Source organism: Oncorhynchus nerka, unplaced genomic scaffold, assembly GCF_034236695.1.
Source record: "Oncorhynchus nerka isolate Pitt River unplaced genomic scaffold, Oner_Uvic_2.0 unplaced_scaffold_947, whole genome shotgun sequence".
NCBI classification, from domain to species: domain Eukaryota; kingdom Metazoa; phylum Chordata; class Actinopteri; order Salmoniformes; family Salmonidae; genus Oncorhynchus; species Oncorhynchus nerka.
This window is the reverse complement of record NW_027040362.1, coordinates 71,268-97,168: the sequence shown is the minus strand read 5'-3', so window position 1 is coordinate 97,168 and position 25,901 is coordinate 71,268. Positions and strand designations below refer to the sequence as shown.

The following is a 25,901-nucleotide window of genomic DNA, read 5'->3' as shown; positions in this document are numbered from 1 at the left end:
AGTAGGAGGAACTGTTCCATACCATGGTCATTGAAGTAGGAAGCTCTGTTCCATACCATGGTCATTGAAGTAGGAGGAACTGTTCCATACCATGGTCATTGAAGTAGGAAGCCCTGTTCCATACCATGGTCATTGAAGTAGGAAGCTCTGTTCCATACCATGGTCATTGAAGTAGGAGGAACTGTTCCATACCATGGTCATTGAAGTAGGAACTGTTCCATACCTGTCATTCCATACCATGGTCATTGAAGTAGGAAGCCCTGTTCCATACCATGGTCATTGAAGTAGGAAGAACTGTTCCATACCATGGTCATTGAAGTAGGAAGCCCTGTTCCATACCATGGTCATTGAAGTAGGAAGCTCTGTTCCATACCATGGTCATTGAAGTAGGAAGCCCTGTTCCATACCATGGTCATTGAAGTAGGAAGCCTGTTCCATACCATGGTCATTGAAGTAGGAAGCCTCTTCCATACCATGGTCATTGAAGTAGGAAGCACTGTTCCATACCATGGTCATTGAAGTAGGAAGCCCTCTTCCATACCATGGTCATTGAAGTAGGAAGCACTGTTCCATACCATGGTCATTGAAGTAGGGAAGCTCTGTTCCATACCATGGTCATTGAAGTAGGAAGACTGTTCCATACCATGGTCATTGAAGTAGGAAGTTCTGTTCCATACCATGGTCATTGAAGTAGGAAGCCCTGTTCCATACCATGGTCATTGAAGTAGGAAGCCCTGTTCCATACCATGGTCATTGAAGTAGGAAGCCCTGTTCCATACCATGGTCATTGAAGTAGGAAGCCCTGTTCCATACCATGGTCATTGAAGTAGGAAGCCCTGTTCCATACCATGGTCATTGAAGTAGGAAGCCCTGTTCCATACCATGGTCATTGAAGTAGGAAGCCCTGTTCCATACCATGGTCATTGAAGTAGGAAGCACTGTTCCATACCATGGTCAGGTCTCTGTTCCATACCATGGAAGTAGGAAGCTCTGTTCCATACCATGGTCATTGAAGTAGGAAGCCCTGTTCCATACCATGGTCATTGAAGTAGGAGGAACTGTTTTGATGTTTTTTATTTTTTTATTATATTTTTGAGGACATGATTAACAGTGAGGGCATCAGAGGAGGAGACAGGGAAGTGGGAGAAACATCTGGAAGGGATAACACAGGGAAATAACTCACTGGTGGGGGTAATATGTCATGGGGAGTGTTGTTTCTGGTGGGGGGTAATATGTCATGGGAGTGTTACCTCTGGTGGGGGGGGTAATATGTCATGGGAGTGTTACTCTGGTGGGGGGGTAATATGTCATGGGAGTGTTACCCTCTGGTGGGGGGGGTAATATGTCATGGGAGTGTTACTCTGGTGGGGGGGGTAATATGTCATGGGAGTGTTACTCTGGTGGGGGGTAATATGTCATGGGGTGGGGGGGGGTAATATGTCATGGGAGTGTTACCTCTGGTGGGGGTAATATGTCATGGGAGTGTTACCTCTGGTGGGGGGGTAATATGTCATGGGAGTGTTACCTCTGGTGGGGGGGTAATATGTCATGGGAGTGTTACCTCTGGTGGGGGGTAATATGTCATGGGAGTGTTACCTCTGGTGGGGGGTAATATGTCATGGGAGTGTTACCTCTGGTGGGGGGTAATATGTCATGGGAGTGTTACCTCTGGTGGGGGGTAACATGTCATGGGAGTGTTACCTCTGGTGGGGGGGGTATAACCCTAACCCTCTGGTGGGGGTATAACCCTAACCCTCTGGTGGGGGGTGGGGGTATAACCCTAACCCTCTGGGGGGGGGGGTGGGGGTATAACCCTAACCCTCTGGTGGGGGGTATAACCCTGACCCTCTGGTGGGGGGTATAACCCTGACCCTCTGGTGGGGGTAACCTCTGGGGGGTGGGGGGTATAACCCTAACCCTCTGGTGGGGGGTGGGGGTATAACCCTAACCCTCTGGTGGGGGGTATAACCCTGACCCTCTGGTGGGGGTATAACCCTGACCCTCTGGTGGGGGGGGGGGTATAACCCTGACCCTCTGGTGGGGGTGGGGGGTATAACCCTGACCCTCTGGTGGGGGTATAACCCTAACCTCTGGGGGGGTATAACCCTAACCCTCTGGTGGAGGGGGTATAACCCTGACCCTCTGGTGGGGGTGGGGGGGTATAACCCTAACCCTCTGGTGGGGTGGGGGGTATAACCCTGACCCTCTGGTGGGGGGTATAACCCTAACCCTCTGGTGGGGGGTATAACCTAACCCTCTGGTGGGGGGGTATAACCCTGACCTCTGGTGGGGGGGTATAACCCTGACCCTCTGGTGGGGGGTATAAAACCCTAACCCTCTGGTGGGGGGTATAACCCTGACCCTCTGGTGGGGGGTATAACCCCTGACCCTCTGGTGGGGGGTATAACCCTGACCCTCTGGTAGGAGGGTATAACCCTAACCCTCTGGTGGGGGGTATAAACCCTAACCCTCTGGTGGGGGGGTATAACCCTGACCCTCTGGTGGGGGGGTATAACCCTGACCCTCTGGTAGGGGGGTATAACCCTGACCCTCTGGTAGGAGGGTATAACCCTAACCCTCTGTACAGCCATTTGATTACAGGGTTATTTTCTGTCTGTTCTTTTATCCCTCAGACACAATGAATGTTTACCAAACAGCAGAGAAGGAGGTCATCTCAGGGCTGTCTTACGTAAGTACATCTCCTTCACCAACTCCTCTGTCTCTCTCTCTCTCTCTCTCTCTCTCTCTCTCTCTCTCTCTCTCTCTCTCTCTCTCTCTCTCTCTCCCCCCCTCTCTCTCTCTCTCTCTGTCTCCCCCCTCCTCTCTCTCTCTCTCTCTCTCTCTCTCTCTCTTTCAAAGTGGTTTATTGGCATGGGAAACATATGTTAACATTGCCAAAGCAAGTGAAGTAGATAATAAACAAAAGTGAAATAAGCAATAAAAATGAACAGTAAACATTACAGTCACATGTTTCAAAGGAATAGACACATTTCAATTGTCATATTATGGGTATGTACAGGGTTATAGACATGTGAAAATAGTTAAAGTACAAAAGGGAAAAATAAAAATAAATATCCAAATAAATTCGTAAAAATCCAATTTCACAGTTTCTTCATTGTAAAGGGATTTAAACACTGTTTTCCATGCTTGTTCAATGAACCATAAACAATCAATGAACATGCATCTGTGGAACGGTTGTTAAGACACTAACAGCTTACAGATGGAAAGCAGTTAAGGTCACACTCGGCTACGCATGCCTCTCCCTAACTTCAACATGCCTTGTCCATTGCTGTTATGGTTAGTAATCATTGCCTTATTTCACTGTAGAGCCTCTTGCAACTGCACAATATACCTTAGCTAACCCTTTAGTTCCACCTCCCACACATGCGGTGACATCACCTGGTCTAAATTTTGTTTCTAGAGACAATATCTCTCTCATCATCACTCAATGCCTAGGTTTACCTCCACTGTATTCACATCCTACCATACCTTTGTCTGTACACTATGCCTTGAATCTATTCTATCGCTCCCAGAAACCGGCTCCTTTTACCCTCTGTTCTGAACGCACTAGACGACCAGTTCTTATAGCCTTTAGCCGTACCCTTATCCTACTCCTCCTCTGTTCCTCTGGTGTTGTAGAGGTGAATCCAGGTCCTGCAGTGCCTAGCTCCACTCCTATTCCCCAGGCGCTCTCATCTGTTGACTTCTGTAACCGTAAAAGCCTTGGTTTCATGCATGTTAACATTAGAAGCCTCCTCCCTAAGTTTGTTTTACTCACTGCTTTAGCACACTCTGCCAACCCGGATGTCTTAGCCGTGTCTGAATCCTGACTTAAGAAATTAACCAAAAACCCTGAAATTTCCATTCCTAACTATAACATTTTCAGACAAGATAGAACTGCCAAAGGGGGTGGAGTTGCAATCTACTGCAGAGATAACCTGCAGAGTTCTGTCATGCTATCCAGGTCTGTACCCAAACAATTCGAGCTTCTACTTTTAAAAATCCACCTTTCCAGAAACAAGTCTCTCACCGTTGTCGCTTGCTATAGACCACCCTCAGCCCCCAGCTGTGCCCTGGACACCATATGTGAATTGATTGCCCCAAATCTATCTTCAATCTCACAAAAATTATCAATGAACCTACCAGGTACAACCCCAAATCCGTAAACACGGGCACTCTCACAGATATCATCCTAACCAATTTGCCATCCAAATGCACCTCTGCTGTCTTCAACCAAGATCTCAGCGATCATTGCCTGCATCCGTAATGCATCTACGGTCAAATGACCACCCTCATCACTGTCAAACGCTACCTAAAATACTTCAGCGAGCAGGCCTTTCTATTCGACCTGGCCCGGGTATCCTGGAAGGATATTGACCTCATCCCGTCAGTAGAGGATGCCTGGTTATTCTTTTCTTTCCTCATCATCTAAAAATTGGCATGTGCCATTCAAAAAATTTTGAAACAGGAACAGATATAGCCCTTGGTTCTCCCCAGACCTGACTACCCTTAACCAACACAAAAACATCCTATGGAGTTCTGCATTAGCATCGAACAGCCCCTGTGATATGCAGCTGTTCAGGGAAGCTAGAAACAATTATACACAGGCAGTTAGAAAAGCCAAGGCTAGCTTTTTCAAGCAGAAATTTGCTTCCCGCAACACTAAGTCAAAAAAGTCCATGGAGAATAAGAACACCTCCTCCCAGCTGCCCACTGCTCTGAGGCTAGGAAACACTGTCACCACTAATAATTCTACGATAATTGAGACTTTAAATAAGCATTTCTCTATGGCTGGCCATGCTTTCCACCTGACTACCCTACCCCGGTCAACAGCCCTGCACCCCCCACAGCAACTCGCCCAAGCCTCCCCACTTCTCCTTCACCCAAATCCAGATAGCTGATGTTCTGAAAGAGATGCAAAACCCCTACAAATCAGCCGGGCTAGACAATCTGGACCCAGCTCTCTGTAACCTAGAGGACAACCAGTGGGTCCATCTCCTCTATACCACCCACCTGGTAGTGTGGTGGATGGGACTACCAGCTCTCTGTAACCTAGAGGACAACCAGTGGGTCCATCTCCTCTATACCACCCACCTGGTAGTTTGGTGGATGGACTACCAGCTCTCTGTAACCTAGAGGACAACCAGTGGGTCCATCTCCTCTATACCACCCACCTGGTAGTGTGGTGGATGGGATGACCAGCTCTCTGTAACCTAGAGGGCAACCAGTGGGTCCATCTCCTCTATACCATGTTTCACACCTGGTAGTGTGGTGGATGGGACTACCAGCTCTCTGTAACCTAGAGGACAACCAGTGGGTCCATCTCCTCTATACCACCCACCTGGTAGTGTGGTGGATGGGACTACCAGCTCTCTGTAACCTAGAGGACAACCAGTGGGTCCATCTCCTCTATACCAGGTTTCTTGTTGGATGATAATGTCTGTATTTCTGATTTATTTGATGAAGTCCAGGTTCCTCTTTAGACCAAAGGCAGATGACCTCAGACCTTGGATATTCCAGGATGAGATCGTAAAATATTTTAGTTCCATAGTGTCTAGTGCTGTTTTTGTTGTGGTTTAGGCACAGACCATCACAGTAGGTGTGAGCAGAGCTTGTTGAACATCTGATAAATACTCTTAGGTCTCAGGATGGGGCTTGGGCGGGTGTATTAGCTGGGGTTGGGCCTGTCTCAGGATGGGGCTTGGGTGGGTGTATTAGTGGGGGTGGTGCCTGGTGGGGGTTGGGCCTGTATCAGGATGGTGCTTGGCGGGTGTATTAGTGGGGTTGGGCCTGGTGGGGGTTGGGCCTGTCTCAGGATGGGGCTTGGGCGGGTGTATTAGCTGGGGTTGGGCCTGTCTCAGGATGGGGCTTGGGCGGGTGTATTAGTGGGGGTTGGGTCTGTCTCAGGATGGGGCTTGGGTGGGTGTATTAGTAGGGGTTGGGTCAGTCTCAGGATGGGGCTTGGGTGGGTGTATTAGTGGGGGTTGGGTCAGTCTCAGGATGGGGCTTGGGTGGGTGTATTTAGTGGGGTTGGGTCAGTCTCAGGATGGGGCTTGGGCGGGTGTATTAGTGGGGGTTGGGTCTGTCTCAGGATGGGGCTTGGGTGGGTGTATTAGTGGGGTTGGGTCAGTCTCAGGATGGGGCTTGGGCGGGTGTATTAGTGGGGGTTGGGTCAGTCTCAGGATGGGGCTTGGGTGGGTGTATTAGTGGGGTTGGGTCTGTCTCAGGATGGGGCTTGGGCAGGCAAATTAGTGGGGGTTGGGCCTGGTGGGGGTTGGGCCTGTCGCAGGATGGGGTTTGGGCTGATGTATGGGTGGGTTTGTTTGGGTGGGTCTTGGCTGGTTGGGGTGTGGCTGGTGATGCTGTGGTCTTGGTGTAGGGGTGTGGAGTGGGTTCTCTTGGTGCAGGTCCTTCTGGGAGGGGGGCGTCTTTGCAGGTCTGGGAGGGTGTCTCGCTGGTCTGGGCCTCACAGTCCAGGGAAATGCTTGCATTCACCCACTGTATGGTAGCAGGGTGGATGTAACCACTTGTGCGTTGGGGGAAAGTAGAAGAAGCTTGTTCAATCACTCCCTTTCCTGCTGGGCCCTCAGGTCATTTGTTCCCGTGTGAATTATGGTGTGACTGGGAGACTCTAGTCTGTCCTCTGTCAACAGCTCCAGGGCCTAGTGTCTGTCCTCTGACAACAGCTCCAGGGCCTAGTGTCTGTCCTCTGACAACAGCTCCAGGGCCTAGTGTCTGTCCTCTGACAACAGCTCCAGGGCCTAGTGTCTGTCCTCTGACAACAGCTACAGGGCCTAGTGTCTGTCCTCTGACAACAGCTCCAGGACATGTCTAGTGTTTGTCCTCTGACAACAGCTCCAGGACATGTCTAGTGTTTGTCCTCTGACAACAGCTCCAGGGCCTAGTGTCTGTCCTCTGACAACAGCTCCAGGGCCTAGTGTCTGTCCTCTGACAACAGCTCCAGGGCCTAGTGTCTGTCCTCTGACAACAGCTCCAGGGCCTAGTGTCTGTCCTCTGACAACAGCTCCAGGGCCTAGTGTTTGTCCTCTGACAACAGCTCCAGGCCTAGTGTTCTGTCCTCTGACAACAGCTCCAGGGCCTAGTGTCTGTCCTCTGACAACAGCTCCAGGGCCTAGTGTCTGTCCTCTGACAACAGCTCCAGGGCCTAGTGTCTGTCCTCTGACAACAGCTCCAGGGCCTAGTGTTTGTCCTCTGACAACAGCTCCAGGGCCTAGTGTTTGTCCTCTGACAACAGCTCCAGGGCCTAGTGTCTGTCCTCTGACAACAGCTACAGGGCCTAGTGTCTGTCCTCTGACAACAGCTCCAGGGCCTAGTGTTTGTCCTCTGACAACAGCTCCAGGGCCTAGTGTCTGTCCTCTGACAACAGCTCCAGGGCCTAGTGTCTGTCCTCTGACAACAGCTCCAGGGCCTAGTGTCTGTCCTCTGACAACATCTCCGGGGCCTAGTGTTTGTCCTCTGACAACAGCTCCAGGGCCTAGTGTTTGTCCTCTGACAACAGCTCCAGGACATGCCTAGTGTTTGTCCTCTGACAACAGCTCCAGGACATGCCTAGTGTTTGTCCTCTGACAACAGCTCCAGGGCCTAGTGTTTGGGCACCTGACAACAGCTCCGGGGCCTAGTGTTTGTCCTCTGACAACAGCTCCAGGACATGTCTAGTGTTTGTCCTCTGACAACAGCTCCAGGACATGTCTAGTGTTTGTCCTCTGACAACAGCTCCAGGACATGTCTAGTGTTTGTCCTCTGACAACAGCTCCAGGACATGTCTAGTGTTTGTCCTCTGACAACAGCTCCAGGACCTAGTGTTTGTCCTCTGACAACAGCTCCAGGGCCTAGTCTCTCTCTGCCATCTTGGACCCTATTGTCCTCTGACAACAGCTGTTCTCTCTCTCTCTCCTCTCTAGTCTTGCCTCTCTTGTTTCCCATGTCTAGTGTTTGTCCTCTCTCTCTCTCTCTCTCTCTCTCTCTCTCTCTGCCATCTTGTTTCCCTGTGGTCTCTCTCTCTCTTCTCTCTCTCTCTCTCTCTCCCATCTTGTTTTCCTGTGGTCTCTCTCTCTCTCTCTCTCTCTCTCTCTCTCTGCCATCTTGTTTCTCTCTCTTCTCTCTCTCTCTCTCTGCCATCTTGTTTTCCTGTGGTCTCTCTCTCTCTCTCTCTCTCTCTCTCTCTCTCTGCCATCTTGTTTCCCTGTGGATTTTGTCGTCTCTTTGATTCTGCCATTCTGGTTATCTACACTCTCTGCCATCTTGTTTCCCTGTGGATTTTGTCGTCGTCTTTGATTCTGCCATTTGTCCTCCTTGGTTATAATACACTCTTTGATGGTACATTTGTCCCCTCCTTGGTTACAATACAGTCTTTGATGGTACATTTGTCCCCTCCTTGGTTACAATACAGTCTTTGATGGTACATCTGTCCCCTCCTTGGTTACAATACACTCTTTGATGGTACATTTGGCCCCTCCTTGTCTATAATACAGTCTTTGATGGTACATCTGTCCCCTCCTTGGTTACAATACACTCTTTGATGGTACATCTGTCCCCTCCTTGGTTACAATACACTGTTTGATGGTACATTTGATATAAAGGCTTGTTATACTGTAATTGTCTCTCTCCCTCTCGACCCTCCTTTCTCCACGTACAGAGGAAAAGAAGTGACAGTGTTATATGGAATTATGAATCTACTGCCACCATGGAGATGAATCCAGAGGGCCTACCTTCCCTGGACTACAGGGAAGAGGACCCCCCTCCCAACCAACACTTCAAGTACCACAGCAGCCTGCAGAACATGATCCCATTCCGTTTCTCAAACAAGTAAGTCCCAACTACACACCCCTAACCCCTAACCCCTAACCCCTAACCCCTAACCCCTAACCTCTTAACCCCTAACTCCTAACCCCTAACCCTAACCCCTAACCCTAACCCTAACCCCTAACCCCTAACCCCTAACCCCTAACCTCTAACCCTAACCCCTAACCCTAACCCCTAACCCCTAACCCCTAACCCTAACCCCTAACCCCTAATAACCCTACCCTCTACCCCTAACCCATAATAACCCTAACCCCTAACCCCTAACCCCTAACCTCTAATCCTAACCCCCTACCCCTAACCCATAATAACCCTACCCTCTAACCCTAACCCCTAACCCCTAACCCCTAATCTCTAACCCTAACCCCTAACCCCTAACCCCTAACCTCTAACCCTAACCCATAATAACCCTACCCTCTAACCCTAACCCCTAACCCCTAACCCCTAACCCTAACCTCTAACCCCTAACCCCTAACCCCTAATAACCCTACCCTACCCCTAACCCATAATAACCCTACCCTCTACCCCTAACCCATAATAACCCTACCCTCTACCCCTAACCCATAATAACCCTACCCTCTAACCCTAACCTCTAACCCTACCCCTAACCCTAACCCTACCCTCTAACCCTACCCTAATAACCTAACCCTACACCTAACCCTAACCCTACCCCATAAATAACATAATAACACTAACCCCTAACCATAATAACCCTAACCCATAATAACCCTTCCCTACCCCTAATAACCCTACCCTCTAACCCTACCCCTAATCCATAATAACCCTACCCCTAACCCCTACCCCTAACCCTACCCTCTAACCCTACCCCCCCATAATAACCCCTACCCCTAACCCTACCCCTAACCCTAACCCACCCCCTAACCCTACACCCTAACCCTACCCCTAACCCCCTCTAACCCTACCCTCCAACCCTACACTCTAACCCTACACTCTAACCCTACCCCCTACCCCCTACCCCCTAATAACCCTACCCTCTAACCCTACCCCATAATAACACTAACCCCTAACCATAATAACACTAACCCATAATAACCCTAACCCCTAACCCATAATACCCCTAACCCATAATACCCCTAACCCCTAACCCATAATACCCCTAACCCATAATACCCAAAACCCATAATACCCCTAACCCATAATACCCCTAACCCCTAACCCATAATAAACCTAACCCATAATACCTCTAACACCTAACCCATAATAACCCTAACCCATAATACCCCTAACCCCTAACCCATAATAACCCTAACCCATAATACCCCTAACACCTAACCCATAATAACCCTAACCCATAATACCCCTAACCCCTAACCCATAATAACCCTAACCCATAATACCCCTAACACCTAACCCATAATAACCCCTAACCCATAATACCCCTAACCCATAATAACCCTAACCCATAATACCCTTAACCCCTAACCCATAATACCCCTAACCCATAATACCCCTAACCCATAATAACCCTAACCCCTAACCCATAATAACCCTAACCCATAATAACCCTAACCCATAATAACCCTAACCCCTAACCCATAATAACCCTAACCCATAATACCCCTAACCCCTAACCCATAAACCCCTAACCCATAATACCCTAACCCCTAATACCCCTAACCCCTAACCCATAATAACCCTAACCCATAATACCCTATCCCATAATACCCTAACCCATAATACCCTAACCCCTAACCCATAATAACTAACCCATAATAACCCTAACCCATAATAACCCTAACCCCTAACCCATAATAACCCTAACCCATAATACCCTAACCCCTAACCCATAATACCCCTAACCCATAATACCCCTAACCCCTAATACCCCTAACCCCTAATCCATAATAACCCTAACCCATAATACCCCTATCCCATAATAACCCTAACCCATAATACCCCTAACACCTAACCCATAATAACCCTAACCCCTAATAACCCTAACCCCTAACCCATAATAACCCTAACCCATAATACCCCTAACCCCTAACCATAATACCCTAACCCATAATAACCCTAACCCATAATACCCTAACCCATAATACCCCTAACCCCTAATCCATAATAACCCTAACCCATAATACCCCTAACCCCTAACCCATAATACCCATAATACCCCTAACCCCTAACCCATAATACCCCTAACCCATAATACCCCTAACCCCTAACCCATAATACCCCTAACCCATAATACCCCTAACCCCTAACCCATAATACCCCTAACCCATAATACCCCTAACCCCTAACCATAATACCCCTAACCCATAATAACCCTAACCCATAATACCCTTAACCCATAATACCACTAACCCCTAACCCATAATACCCCTAACCCATAATACCCCTAACCCCTAACCCATAATACCCCTAACCCATAATAACCCCTAACCCATAATACTAACCCCTAACCCATAATACCCCTAACCCATAATAACCCCTAACCCATAAACCCCTACCCCTAACCCCTAACCCATAATACCCCTAACCCATAATAACCCTAACCCCTAACCCATAATAATAACCCTAATACCTAACCCATAATACCCCTAACCCATAATAACTAACCCATAAACCCCTAACCCATAATAACCCCTAACCCCTAACCCATAATACCCCTAACCCATAATACCCCTAACCCCTAACCCATAATACCCCTAACCCATAATACCCCTAACCCATAATACCCTAACCCTAACCCATAATACCCCTAACCCATAATCCATAATACCCTAACCCATAATACCCCTAACCCATAATAACCCCTAACCCCTAATAATACCCCCTAACCCCTAACCCATAATACCCCTAACCCCTAACCCATAATACCCCTAACCCCTAACCAACCCCTAACCCATAATAACCCTAACCCATAATACCCCTAACCCATAATACCCTAGCCCCTAACCCATAACCTAACCCATAATACCCCTAACCCATAATACCCCTAACCCCTAACCCATAATAACCCATAACCCATAATAACCCTAACCCATAACCTAACCCATAATACCACTAACCCCTAACCCCTAATCCATAATAACCCTAACCCATAATACCCCTAACCCCTAACCCATAATACCCCTAACCCATAATAACCCTAACCCATAATACCCCCTAACCCATAATAACCCTAACCCCTAACCCATAATACCCTAACCCATAATACCCCTAACCCCTAACCCATAATACCCCTAACCCATAATACCCTAACCCCTAACCCATAATACCCCTAACCCATAATACCCCTAACCCATAATACCCCTAACCCCTAACTCCATAATACCCCTAACCCTAACCCATAATACCCTAACCCATAATACCCCTAACCCATAATACCCTAACCCCTAACCCATAACCCCTAACCCCTAACCCATAATACCCTAACCCCTAACCCATAATAACCCCTAACCATAATACCCTAAATATAACCCTAACTCCATAATACCCTAACCCATAATACCCTAACCCCTAACCCATAATACCCCTAACCCATAATACCCCTAACCCATAATAACCCCTAACCCATAATACCCCTAACCCATAATACCCCTAACCCATAATACCCCTAACCCATAATAACCTAACCCATAATACCCTTAACCCATAATACCCTAATCCATAATAACCTAACCCATAATACCCTAACCTATAATACCCCTAACCCATAATACCCCTAACCCCTAACCCATAATACCCCTAACCCATAATACCACTAACCCCTAATAACCCTCTATGGGATTGGATCTTTTCATACAACAGTGTGTATAATTGTTGTTGCACCCTGATGTTGTCTGTCTCTGTCCAGGTCCAACCCCATGGACGATGCAGGCTTCTTCTCCTTCACCTCGTTTGCCTGGATGACTCCCATGATGTGGAGCCTGTTCAGGAACCGACTGGACAAGAGCTCCCTGTCTCTGTCTTCTCATGATGGGGCCGAAACCAATGGGAAGAGGTTAGACTCATTATGTTAACCCGAGTTAGCCCACTGAGCTAATGCCTAGGCATTGTCTGTCAATGGGAAGAGGTGGGGACTCATTATGTTAACCCTAGTTAGCCCACTGAGCTAATGCCTAGGCATTGTCTGTCAATGGGAAGAGGTGGGACTCATTATGTTAACCCCAGTTAGCCCACTGAGCTAATGCCTAGGCATTGTCTGTCAATGGGAAGAGGTGGGACTCATTAGCCCACTGAGCTAATGCCTAGGCATTGTCTGTCAATGGGAACAGGTGGGACTCATTATGTTAACCCCAGTTAGCCCACTGAGCTAATGCCTAGGCATTGTCTGTCAATGGGAAGAGGTGGGACTCATTATGTTAACCCCAGTTAGCCCACTGAGCTAATGCCTAGGCATTGTCTGTCAATGGGAAGAGGTGAGACTCATTAACCCACTGAGCTAATGCCTAGGCATTGTCTGTCAATGGGAAGAGGTGAGACTCATTAACCCACTGAGCTAATGCCTAGGCATTGTCTGTCAATGGGAAGAGGTGAGACTCATTAACCCACTGAGCTAATGCCTAGGCATTGTCTGTCAATGGGAAGAGGTGGGACTCATTATGTTAACCCCAGTTAGCCCACTGAGCTAATGCCTAGGCATTGTCTGTCAATGGGAAAAGGTGGGACTCATTAGCCCACTGAGCTAATGCCTAGGCATTGTCTGTCAATGGGAAGAGGTGGGACTCATTATGTTAACCCCAGTTAGCCCACTGAGCTAATGCCTAGGCATTGTCTGTCTGGGAAGAGCAGGGCTAATGCCTAGTTAGCCCACTGGCTAATGCCTAGGCATTGTCTGTCAATGGGAAGAGGTGGGACTCATTAGCCCACTGAGCTAATGCCTAGGCATTGTCTGTCAATGGGAAAAGGTGGGACTCATTGTGAATGTGGGACTCGCACCATGAATCTATAACCAACCGGGTTTTGAATCGTGTTAGCCCACTAAGCTAAAGCCCTGGACTTATCTGTCGATGGGAAAAGGTTTGTCTATGACAATGAATGTGATATGGACTGGGTATCGAACACAGGTTAGCATGGCTAAAGACTGTGTTAGCCCACTGAGGTAAATCCTAGGTGTTATCTGTGAGAGTTTAGTCACATCGTCAGGGTTACTCATCATAAACATGTGATGTAGCACATCACATTTGCCCATAAATGGGGAAGTAAACTGTTTAAATATGAATTTAAAATTATAATTAATTATAATTAAACGTCAAAATGATAATTAAATGTTTCTTTATTTGGCCCCCTGTCACCCTGTGCTTGGCAACGGCGTGTTTGGTTGAGCTCTGTGAGTTGTCTGTGACAGAAAAAGGACAGCATTTGATGAACTCTTCTTCCTCTGTAGGTTTGAGAGGCTTTGGGAGGAAGAGGTAGCTAAGGTGGGACTAGAGAGAGCTCTGTGAGTTGTCTGTGACAAAACTCTTCTTCCTCTGTAGGTTCGAGAGGCTTTGGGAGGAAGAGGTAGCTAAGGTGGGACTAGAGAAAGCTTCTTTAGGTGGAGTCTTCATGCGCTTCCAAAGGACCCGATCCCTGGTGGCCTTCCTCGTCGCCATCCTCTTCGCGCTCTCTGTGTTTATCGGACCGGTCTGTGATTTCAAATTCATTCATTTCCTGCATAGATGATTCAACACATTATTGGATGTTTAAAAAACAACATCTGTTTATGTGTGTGTGTGTGTGTGTGTGTGTGTGTGTGTGTGTGTGTTCCAGGCGGTTCTGGTGTATGAGATCCTGAACTATGCAGAAAACCCTGGGACGTCTACTCTGCTCCACGGTGTGGGTCTGTGTGTGGCTCTGTTCACCTCAGAGTTCTCCAAAGCCTTCTTTGCCTCTCTACTGTGGGCTGTTAACCTGAGGACGGCCATCAGGGTGAAGAGTGCCTTCTCTGTCGTCGCCTTCCAGAAGATCATCTCTCTCAGATCCGTCAGCAACCTCTCTGTGGGAGAGGTACAGTCACACAGATAACATTATAATGTTCTCCTGTTCTGTTTTCCTTCCTGTGGGGTCAGTACTGTGGGGCGGCAGGTAGACTAGTGGTTAGAGTGGAGGGGCGGCAGGTAGTCTAGTGGTTAGAGTGGAGGGGCGGCAGGTAGACTAGTGGTTAGAGTGGAGGGGCGGCAGGTAGTCTAGTGGTTAGAGTGGAGGGAGGCAGGTAGCCTAGTGGTTAGAGGGGCGGCAGGTAGCCTAGTGGTTAGAGTGGGAGGGGCGGCAGGTCTAGTGGTTAGAGTGGAGGGGCGGCAGGTAGTCTAGTGGTTAGAGTGGAGGGGCGGCAGGTAGACTAGTGGTTAGAGTGGAGGGGCGGCAGGTAGACTAGTGGTTAGAGTGGATGGACGGCAGGTAGACTAGTGGTTAGAGTGTAGGGGAGGCAGGTAGACTAGTGGTTAGAGTGGAGGGGAGGCAGGTAGACTAGTGGTTAGAGTGGAGGGGAGGCAGGTAGACTAGTGGTTAGAGTGTAGGGGAGGCAGGTAGACTAGTGGTTAGAGTGGAGGGAGGCAGGTAGACTAGTGGTTAGAGTGGAGGGGCGGCAGGTAGACTAGTGGTTAGAGTGGAGGGGCGGCAGGTAGACTAGTGGTTAGAGTGGAGGGGCGGCAGGTAGACTAGTGGTTAGAGTGGAGGGGCGGCAGGTAGACTAGTGGTTAGAGTGGAGGGGCGGCAGGTAGACTAGTGGTTAGAGTGGAGGGGCGGCAGGTAGACTAGTGGTTAAAGTGTAGGGGAGGCAGGTAGACTAGTGGTTAGAGTGGAGGGGCGGCAGCGTAGCCTAGTGGTTAGAGTGGAGGGGCGGCAGGTAGACTAGTGGTTAAAGTGGAGGGGCGGCAGGTAGACTAGTGGTTAGAGGGGAGGGGCGGCAGGTAGACTAGTGGTTAGAGTGGAGGGGCGGCAGGTAGCCTAGTGGTTAGAGTGGATGGACGGCAGGTAGACTAGTGGTTAGAGTGTAGGGGAGGCAGGTAGACCAGAGGTTAGAGTGGAGGGGCGGCACGTAGACTAGTGGTTAGAGTGGAGGGGCGGCAGGTAGACTAGTGGTTAGAGGGGAGGGGCGGCAGGTAGACTAGTGGTTAGAGTGGGGGGCGGCAGCGTAGCCTAGTGGTTAGAGTGGAGGGGCGGCAGCGTAGCCTAGTGGTTAGAGTGGAGGGGCGGCAGGTAGACTAGTGGTTAGAGTGGAGGGGCGGCAGGTAGACTAGTGGTTAGAGTGGAGGGACGGCGGAGTAGTCTAGTGGTTCGAGTGGAGGGGCGGCAGGTAGCCTAGTGGTTAGAGTGGAGGGGAGGCAGGTAGACTAGTGGTTAGAGGGAGGGAGGCAGGTAGACTAGTGGTTAGAGGGAGAGGCGGCAGGTAGCCTAGTGGTTAGAGTGGAGGGGCGGCAGGTAGACTAGTGGTTAGAGTGGAGGGGAGGCAGGTAGACTAGTGGTTAGAGTGGAGGGGAGGCAGGTAGACTAGTGGTTAGAGTGGAGGGGCGGCGGGTAGACTAGTGGTTAGAGTGGAGGGGCGGCAGGTAGACTAGTGGTTAGAGGGAGGGGCGGCGGGTAGACTAGTGGTTAGAGTGGAGGGGCGGCAGGTAGACTAGTGGTTAGAGTGGTGGGGCGGCAGGTAGACTAGTGGTTAGTGGTGGAGGGGCGGCAGGTAGCCTAGTGGTTAGAGTGGAGGGGCGGCAGGTAGACTAGTGGTTAGAGTGGAGGGGCGGCAGGTAGACTAGTGGTTAGAGTGGAGGGGCGGCAGGTAGTCTAGTGGTTAGAGTGGAGGGGTGGCAGGTAGACTAGTGGTTAGAGTGGAGGGGCGGCAGGTAGCCTAGTGGTTAGAGTGGATGGACGGCAGGTAGACTAGTGGTTAGAGTGTAGGGGAGGCAGGTAGACTAGAGGTTAGAGTGGAGGGGCGGCACGTAGACTAGTGGTTAGAGTGGAGGGGCGGCAGGTAGACTAGTGGTTAGAGGGGAGGGGCGGCAGGTAGACTAGTGGTTAGAGTGATGGGCGGCAGCGTAGCCTAGTGGTTAGAGTGGAGGGGCGGCAGCGTAGCCTAGTGGTTAGAGTGGAGGGGCGGCAGGTAGACTAGTGGTTAGAGTGGAGGGGAGGCAGGTAGACTAGTGGTTAGAGTGGAGAGGCGGCAGGTAGCCTAGTGGTTAGAGTGGAGGGGCGGCAGGTAGACTAGTGGTTAGAGTGGAGGGGAGGCAGGTAGACTAGTGGTTAGAGTGGAGGGGCGGCAGGTAGACTAGTGGTTAGAGGGGAGGGGCGGCAGGTAGACTAGTGGTTAGAGTGGAGGGGCGGCAGGTAGCCTAGTGGTTAGAGTGGATGGACGGCAGGTAGACTAGTGGTTAGAGTGTAGGGGAGGCAGGTAGACTAGAGGTTAGAGTGGAGGGGCGGCACGTAGACTAGTGGTTAGAGTGGAGGGGCGGCAGGTAGACTAGTGGTTAGAGGGGAGGGGCGGCAGGTAGACTAGTGGTTAGAGTGGGGGGCGGCAGCGTAGCCTAGTGGTTAGAGTGGAGGGGCGGCAGCGTAGCCTAGTGGTTAGAGTGGAGGGGCGGCAGGTAGACTAGTGGTTAGAGTGGAGGGGCGGCAGGTAGACTAGTGGTTAGAGTGGAGGGACGGCGGAGTAGTCTAGTGGTTCGAGTGGAGGGGCGGCAGGTAGCCTAGTGGTTAGAGTGGAGGGGAGGCAGGTAGACTAGTGGTTAGAGTGGAGGGGAGGCAGGTAGACTAGTGGTTAGAGTGGAGGGGCGGCAGGTAGCCTAGTGGTTAGAGTGGAGGGGCGGCAGGTAGACTAGTGGTTAGAGTGGAGGGGAGGCAGGTAGACTAGTGGTTAGAGTGGAGGGGCGGCAGGTAGACTAGTGGTTAGAGTGGAGGGGCGGCGGGTAGACTAGTGGTTAGAGTGGAGGGGCGGCAGGTAGACTAGTGGTTGAGTGGAGGGGCGGCGGGTAGACTAGTGGTTAGAGTGGAGGGGCGGCAGGTAGACTAGTGATTAGAGTGGTGGGACGGCAGGTAGACTAGTGGTTATATTGTAGTGGTGGAGGGGCGGCAGGTAGCCTAGTGGTTAGAGTGGAGGGGCGGCAGGTAGACTAGTGGTTAGAGTGGAGGGGCGGCAGGTAGACTAGTGGTTAGAGTGGAGGGGCGGCAGGTAGACTAGTGGTTAGAGTGGAGGGGTGGCAGGTAGCCTAGTGGTTAGAGTGGAGGGACGGCAGGTAGACTAGTGGTTAGAGTGGAGGGAGGCAGGTAGACTAGAGGTTAGAGTGGAGGGGCGGCACGTAGACTAGTGGTTAGAGTGGAGGGGCGGCAGGTAGACTAGTGGTTAGAGGGGAGGGGCGGCAGGTAGACTAGTGGTTAGAGGGGGCGGCAGCGTAGCCTAGTGGTTAGAGTGGAGGGGCGGCAGCGTAGCCTAGTGGTTAGAGTGGAGGGCGGCAGGTAGACTAGTGGTTAGAGTGGAGGGGCGGCAGGTAGACTAGTGGTTAGAGTGGAGGGACGGCGGAGTAGTCTAGTGGTTCGAGGTGGAGGGGCGGCAGGTAGCCTAGTGGTTAGAGTGGAGGGAGGCAGGTAGACTAGTGGTTAGAGTGGAGGGGAGGCAGGTAGACTAGTGGTTAGAGTGGAGGGGAGGCAGGTAGACTAGTGGTTAGAGTGGAGGGCGGTAGTAGACTAGTGGTTAGAGTGGAGGGGCCTGGTAGACTAGTGGTTAGAGTGGAGGGGCGGCAGGTAGACTAGTGATTAGAGTGGTGGGACGGCAGGTAGACTAGTGGTTATATTGTAGTGGTGGAGGGGCGGCAGGTAGCCTAGTGGTTAGAGTGGAGGGGCGGCAGGTAGACTAGTGGTTAGAGTGGAGGGGCAGCAGGTAGACTAGTGGTTAGAGTGGAGGGGCGGCAGGTAGTCTAGTGGTTAGAGTGGAGGGGCGGCAGGTAGACTAGTGGTTAGAGTGGAGGGGCGGCAGGTAGACTAGTGGTTAGAGTGGAGGGGCGGCAGGTAGACTAGTGGTTAGAGTGGAGGGGCGGCAGGTAGTCTAGTGGTTAGAGTGGAGGGGCGGCAGGTAGACTAGTGGTTAGAATGGAGGGGCGGCAGGTAGTCTAGTGGTTAGAGTGGAGGGGTGGAGGGGCGGCAGGGTAGCCTAGTGGTTAGAGTTAGACTGTATATATCCTGGTGACATAGTGAAGGTTATGTTGTAGAGGGTAGTATCCTGTATATGTCCTGGTGACATAGTGTTGTGGAGGGTAGTATCCTGTATATGTCCTGGTGACATAGTGTTGTGGAGGGTAGTATCCTGTATATGTCCTGGTGACATAGTGAAGGTTATGTTGTGGAGGGTAGTATCCTGTATATGTCCTGGTGACATAGTGTTGTGGAGGGTAGTATCCTGTATATGTCCTGGTGACATAGTGGGTAGTGTCCTGTATATGTCCTGGTGACATAGTGACGGTTATGTTGTAGAGGGTAGTATCCTGTATATGTCCTGGTGACATAGTGGAGGGTAGTATCCTGTATATGTCCTGGTAACATAGTATTGTGGAGGGTAGTATCCTGTATATGTCCTGGTGACATAGTGAAGGTTATGTTGTGGAGGGTAGTATCCTGTATATGTCCTGGTGACATAGTGTTGTAGAGGGTAGTATCCTGTATATGTCCTGGTGACATAGTGAAGGTTATGTTGTGGAGGGTAGTATCCTGTATATGTCCTGGTGACATAGTGTTGTAGAGGGTAGCATCCTGTATATGTCCTGGTGACATAGTGTTGTGGAGGGTAGTATCCTGTATATGTCCTGGTGACATAGTGTTGTAGAGGGTAGTATCCTGTATATGTCCTGGTGACATAGTGAAGGTTATGTTGTAGAGGGTAGTATCCTGTATATGTCCTGGTGACATAGTGTTGTAGAGGGTAGCATCCTGTATATGTCCTGGTGACATAGTGTTGTGGAGGGTAGTATCCTGTATATGTCCTGGTGACATAGTGTTGTGGAGGGTAGTATCCTGTATATGTCCTGGTGACATAGTGTTGTGGAGGGTAGTGTCCTGTATATGTCCTGGTGACATAGTGTTGTGGAGGGTAGTATCATGTATATGTCCTGGTGACATAGTGAAGGTTATTTTGTAGAGGGTAGTATCCTGTATATGTCCTGGTGACATAGTGGAGGTTATGTTGTAGAGGGTAGTATCCTGTATATGTCCTGGTGACATAGTGGAGGGTAGTATCCTGTATATGTCCTGGTGACATAGTGGAGGGTAGTATCCTGTATATGTCCTGGTGACATAGTGTTGTAGAGGGTAGTATCCTGTATATGTCCTGGTGACATAGTGTTGTAGAGGGTAGTATCCTGTATATGTTGTGGATGGTAAACATGCAGGAGCTTATATTCTCACCTGCTTGTATGTTCTCTAACTCTCTCTCTCTCTCTCCCTCTTTCTCTCTCTCTCCTCTCTTCTCTCTCTCTCTCTCTCTCTCTCTCTCTGTCTCTCCTCTCTCGCCCCCCCCCTCTCTCTCTCTCTCTCTTTCTCTCTCTTTCTCGCTCTCTCTCTCTTGCTCTCTCCCTCTCCACTCTCGCTCTCTTGCTCTCTCTCTCTCTCTCCCTCTCCTCTCTCACCTCTCTCTTTCTCTCCCCCGCTCTCTTTCTCTCTCCTCTCTCTCCCTCGCTCTCTCTCTCCCTCTCCCCCTCTCCTCTCTCTCCTCTTTCTTTCTCTCTCTCCCTCCCTCTCCTCCCTCCAGATGATCAACGTGCTGACCAGTGATGGCTACAGGATGTTTGAGGCTGTGCTGTTTGGTACCTTCCTGCTGTGTATCCCTGTGCTACTGACCGCCTGTATGATCTACGCCTGCTACACTCTAGGATACACTGCCCTCATAGGGGTCTCTGTCTACCTCATCTTCATCCCCATACAGGTACTAACCCTCATAGGAGTCTCTGTCTACCTCATCTTCATCCCCATACAGGTACTAACCCTAACCCTCATAGGAGTCTCTGTCTACCTCATCTTCATCCCCATACAGGTACTAACACTCATAGGAGTCTCTGTCTACCTCATCTTCATCCCCATACAGGTACTAACCCTCATAGGGGTCTCTGTCTACCTCATCTTCATCACCATACAGGTACTAACCCTAACCCTCATAGGAGTCTCTGTCTACCTCATCTTCATCCCCATACAGGAACTAACACTCATAGGAGTCTCTGTCTACCTCATCTTCATCCCCAAACAGGTACTAACCCTAACCCTCATAGGAGTCTCTGTCTACCTCATCTTCATCCCCATACAGGAACTAACCCTAACCCTCATAGGAGTCTCTGTCTACCTCATCTTCATCCCCATACAGGAACTAAGCCCAACCCTCATAGGAGTCTCTGTGACTGACCAGTATGTCGTTGTGTTGTCTGTAGTTTACCTTGGGCCAGACTGACCAGTATGTCGTTGTGTTGTCTGTAGTTTACCTTGGGCCAGACTGACCAGTATGTTGTCGTGTTGTCTGTAGTTTACCTTGGGCCAGACTGACCAGTATGTTGTTGTGTTGTCTGTTGTTTACCATGGGCCAGACTGACCAGTATGTCGTTGTGTTGTCTGTTGTTTACCATGGGCCAGACTGACCAGTATGTTGTTGTGTTGTCTGTTGTTTACCATGGGCCAGACTGACCAGTATGTCGTTGTGTTGTCTGTAGTTTACCTTGGGCCAGACTGACCAGTATGTTGTCGTGTTGTCTGTAGTTTACCTTGGGCCAGACTGACCAGTATGTCGTTGTGTTGTCTGTAGTTTACCATGGGCCAGACTGACCAGTATGTCGTTGTGTTGTCTGCAGTTTACCTTGGGCCAGACTGACCAGTATGTCGTTGTGTTGTCTGTAGTTTTTCATGGCCAGACTGATCCAAGTGTTCAGGAGGAAAGCAGTGAGCGTCACAGACACTCGTGTCCGCACCATGAACGAGGTTCTCACCTGCATCAAACTCATCAAGATGTATGCCTGGGAAACCTCCTTCGAGAAGAAAATCACCGGTGAGGAAGACTAGGGTCACCACAGGGTGTAGGGAAGGTATCTAAAGAGGATACTGAGAGTAGGGTCACCACAGGGTGTAGGGAAGGAATCTAAAGAGGATTCTGAGAGTAGGGTCACCACAGGGTGTAGGGAAGGTATCTAAAGAGGATACTGAGAGTAGGGTCACCACAGGGTGTAGGGAAGGTATCTAAAGAGGATACTGAGAGTATGGTCACCACAGGGTGTAGGGAAGGTATCTAAAGAGGATACTGAGAGTAGGGTCACCACAGGGTGTAGGGAAGGTATCTAAAGAGGATACTGAGAGTAGGGTCACCACAGGGTGTAGGGAAGGTATCTAAAGAGGATACTGAGAGTAGGGTCACCACAGGGTGTAGGGAAGGTATCTAAAGAGGATACTGAGAGTAGGGTCACCATAGGGTGTAGGGAAGGAATCTAAAGAGGATACTGAGAGTAGGGTCACCACAGGGTGTAGGGAAGGTATCTAAAGAGGATACTGAGAGTAGGGTCACCACAGGGTGTAGGGAAGGTATCTAAAGAGGATACTGAGAGTAGGGTCACCACAGGGTGTAGGGAAGGTATCTAAAGAGGATACTGAGAGTAGGGTCACCACAGGGTGTAGGGAAGGTATCTAAAGAGGATACTGAGAGTAGGGTCACCACAGGGTGTAGGGAAGGTATCTAAAGAGGGTACTGAGAGTAGGGTCACCACAGGGTGTAGGGAAGGTATCTAAAGAGGATACTGAGAGTAGGTTCACCACAGGGTGTTAGGAAGGTATCTAAAGAGGATACTGAGAGTAGGGTCAGCACAGGGTGTAGGGAAGGTATCTAAAGAGGGTACTGAGAGTAGGGTCACCACAGGGTGTAGGGAAGGTATCTAAAGAGGATACTGAGAGTAGGGTCACCACAGGGTGTAGGGAAGGTATCTAAAGAGGATACTGAGAGTAGGGTCACCACAGGGTGTAGGGAAGGTATCTAAAGAGGATACTGAGAGTAGGGTCATCACAGGGTGTAGGGAAGGTATCTAAAGAGGATACTGAGAGTAGGTTCACCACAGGGTGTTAGGAAGGTATCTAAAGAGGATACTGAGAGTAGGGTCACCACAGGGTGTAGGGAAGGTATCTAAAGAGGATACTGAAGGTGTTTATTGGCCAAATACCATTTCCTGATAACATAGTAATGTGTAGATCTGTATGGAGAAAACCCATTTTGAATCCTTTTTAGTTCAAAGGTGTGTAGACATTCTACAGGCACTGTACATACTAGTATATTATTAGAGTTCTATAGTCACTGTACATACTAGTATATTATTAGAGTTCTATAGTCACTGTACATACTAGTATATTATTAGAGTTCTATAGTCACTGTACATACTTGTATATTATTAGAGTTCTATAGTCACTGTACATACTAGTATATTATTAGAGTTCTATAGTCACTGTACATACTAGTATATTATTAGAGTTCTATATTATTAGAGTTCTATAGTCACTGTACATATTAGTATATTATTAGAGTTCTATAGTCACTGTACATACTAGTTTATTATTAGAGTTCTATATTATTAGAGTTCTATAGTCACTGTACATACTAGTATATTATTAGAGTTCTATAGTCACTGTACATACTAGTATATTATTAGAGTTCTGTAGTCACTGTACATACTAGTATATTATTAGAGTTCTATAGTCACTGTACATACTAGTATATTATTAGAGTTCTATAGTCACTGTACATACTAGTATATTATTAGAGTTCTATATTATTAGAGTTCTACAGGCACTGTACATACTAGTATATTATTAGAGTTCTATAGTCACTGTACATACTAGTATATTATTAGAGTTCTATAGTCACTGTACATACTAGTATATTATTAGAGTTCTATAGTCACTGTACATACTAGTATATTATTAGAGTTCTATAGTCACTGTACATACTAGTATATTATTAGAGTTCTGTAGTCACTGTACATACTAGTATATTATTAGAGTTCTATAGTCACTGTACATACTAGTATATTATTAGAGTTCTATAGTCACTGTACATACTAGTATATTATTAGAGTTCTATAGTCACTGTACATACTAGTATATTATTAGAGTTCTATAGTCACTGTACATACTAGTATATTATTAGAGTTCTATAGTCACTGTACATACTAGTATATTATTAGAGTTCTATAGTCACTGTACATACTAGTATATTATTAGAGTTCTATAGTCACTGTACATACTAGTATATTATTAGAGTTCTATAGTCACTGTACATACTAGTATATTATTAGAGTTCTATAGTCACTGTACATACTAGTATATTATTAGAGTTCTATAGTCACTGTACATACTAGTATATTATTAGAGTTCTATAGTCACTGTACATACTAGTATATTATTAGAGTTCTATAGTCACTGTACATACTAGTATATTATTAGAGCTCCATAGTCACTGTACATACTAGTATATTATTATTAGAGTTCTATATTATTAGAGTTCTATAGTCACTGTACATACTAGTATATTATTAGAGTTCTATAGTCACTGTACATACTAGTATATTATTAGAGTTCTATAGTCTCTGTACATACTAGTATATTATTAGAGTTCTATAGTCACTGTACATACTAGTATATTATTAGAGCTCCATAGTCACTGTACATACTAATATATTATTAGAGTTCTATAGTCACTGTACATACTAGTATATTATTAGAGCTCCATAGTCACTGTACATACTAGTATATTATTAGAGTTCTATAGTCACTGTACATACTAGTATATTATTAGAGTTCTATATTATTAGAGTTCTATAGTCACTGTACATACTAGTATATTATTAGAGTTCTATATTATTAGTTCTATAGTCATTGTACATACTAGTATATTATTAGAGTTCTATAGTCACTGTACATACTAGTATATTATTAGAGTTCTATATTATTAGAGTTCTATAGTCATTGTACATACTAGTATATTATTAGAGTTCTATAGTCACTGTACATACTAGTATATTATTAGAGTTCTATAGTCACTGTACATACTAGTATATTATTAGAGTTCTATAGTCACTGTACATACTAGTATATTATTAGAGTTCTATAGTCACTGTACATACTAGTATATTATTAGAGTTCTATATTATTAGAGTTCTATAGTCACTGTACATACTAGTATATTATTAGAGTTCTATAGTCACTGTACATACTAGTATATTATTAGAGTTCTATAGTCTCTGTACATACTAGTATATATTATTAGAGTTCCATAGTCACTGTACATACTAGTATATTATTAGAGTTCTATAGTCACTGTACATACTAGTATATTATTAGAGTTATATAGTCACTGTACATACTAGTATATTATTAGAGTTCTATAGTCACTGTACATACTAGTATATTATTAGAGTTCTATAGTCACTGTACATACTAGTATATTATTAGAGTTATATAGTCACTGTACATACTAGTATATTATTAGAGTTCTATAGTCACTGTACATACTAGTATATTATTAGAGTTCTATATTATTAGAGTTCTATAGTCACTGTACATACTAGTATATTATTAGAGTTCTATAGTCACTGTACATACTAGTATATTATTAGAGTTCTATAGTCACTGTACATACTAGTATATTATTAGAGTTCTATATTATTTGAGTTCTATAGTCACTGTACATACTAGTATATTATTAGAGTTCTATAGTCACTGTAGATACTAGTATATTATTAGAGTTCTATAGTCACTGTACATACTAGTATATTATTAGAGTTCTATAGTCACTGTACATACTAGTATATTATTAGAGTTCTATATTATTAGAGTTCTATAGTCACTGTACATACTAGTATATTATTAGAGTTCTATAGTCACTGTACATACTAGTATATTATTAGAGTTCTATAGTCACTGTACATACTAGTATATTATTAGAGTTCTATAGTCACTGTACATACTAGTATATTATTAGAGTTCTATAGTCACTGTACATACTAGTATATTATTAGAGTTCTATATTATTAGAGTTCTATAGTCACTGTACATACTAGTATATTATTAGAGTTCTATAGTCACTGTACATACTAGTATATTATTAGAGTTCTATAGTCACTGTACATACTAGTATATAT

At 47.3% G+C, this 25,901-nt stretch overlaps 1 protein-coding gene and 1 pseudogene across 1 annotated transcript in view; one reads left to right on the top strand and one right to left on the bottom strand.

The window, feature by feature from the left end:
* Positions 1-510, bottom strand: part of LOC135570661 (ATP-binding cassette sub-family C member 12-like) — a 116,592-nt pseudogene extending 116,082 nt beyond the window's left edge.
* A 2,076-nt stretch (positions 511-2,586) lies between these two features.
* LOC115128056 (ATP-binding cassette sub-family C member 12-like) overlaps positions 2,587-25,901 on the top strand; it is a 78,965-nt gene continuing 55,650 nt past the window's right edge. Inside the window, exons 1-7 of the mRNA XM_065016613.1 lie at positions 2,587-2,689; positions 8,657-8,826; positions 12,644-12,790; positions 14,268-14,415; positions 14,542-14,778; positions 20,495-20,668; positions 21,625-21,772. Of these exons, the coding sequence (XP_064872685.1) occupies positions 2,639-2,689; positions 8,657-8,826; positions 12,644-12,790; positions 14,268-14,415; positions 14,542-14,778; positions 20,495-20,668; positions 21,625-21,772 (1,075 nt within the window). The 5' untranslated portion in view covers positions 2,587-2,638. The remainder of the gene's footprint in view (positions 2,690-8,656; positions 8,827-12,643; positions 12,791-14,267; positions 14,416-14,541; positions 14,779-20,494; positions 20,669-21,624; positions 21,773-25,901) is intronic.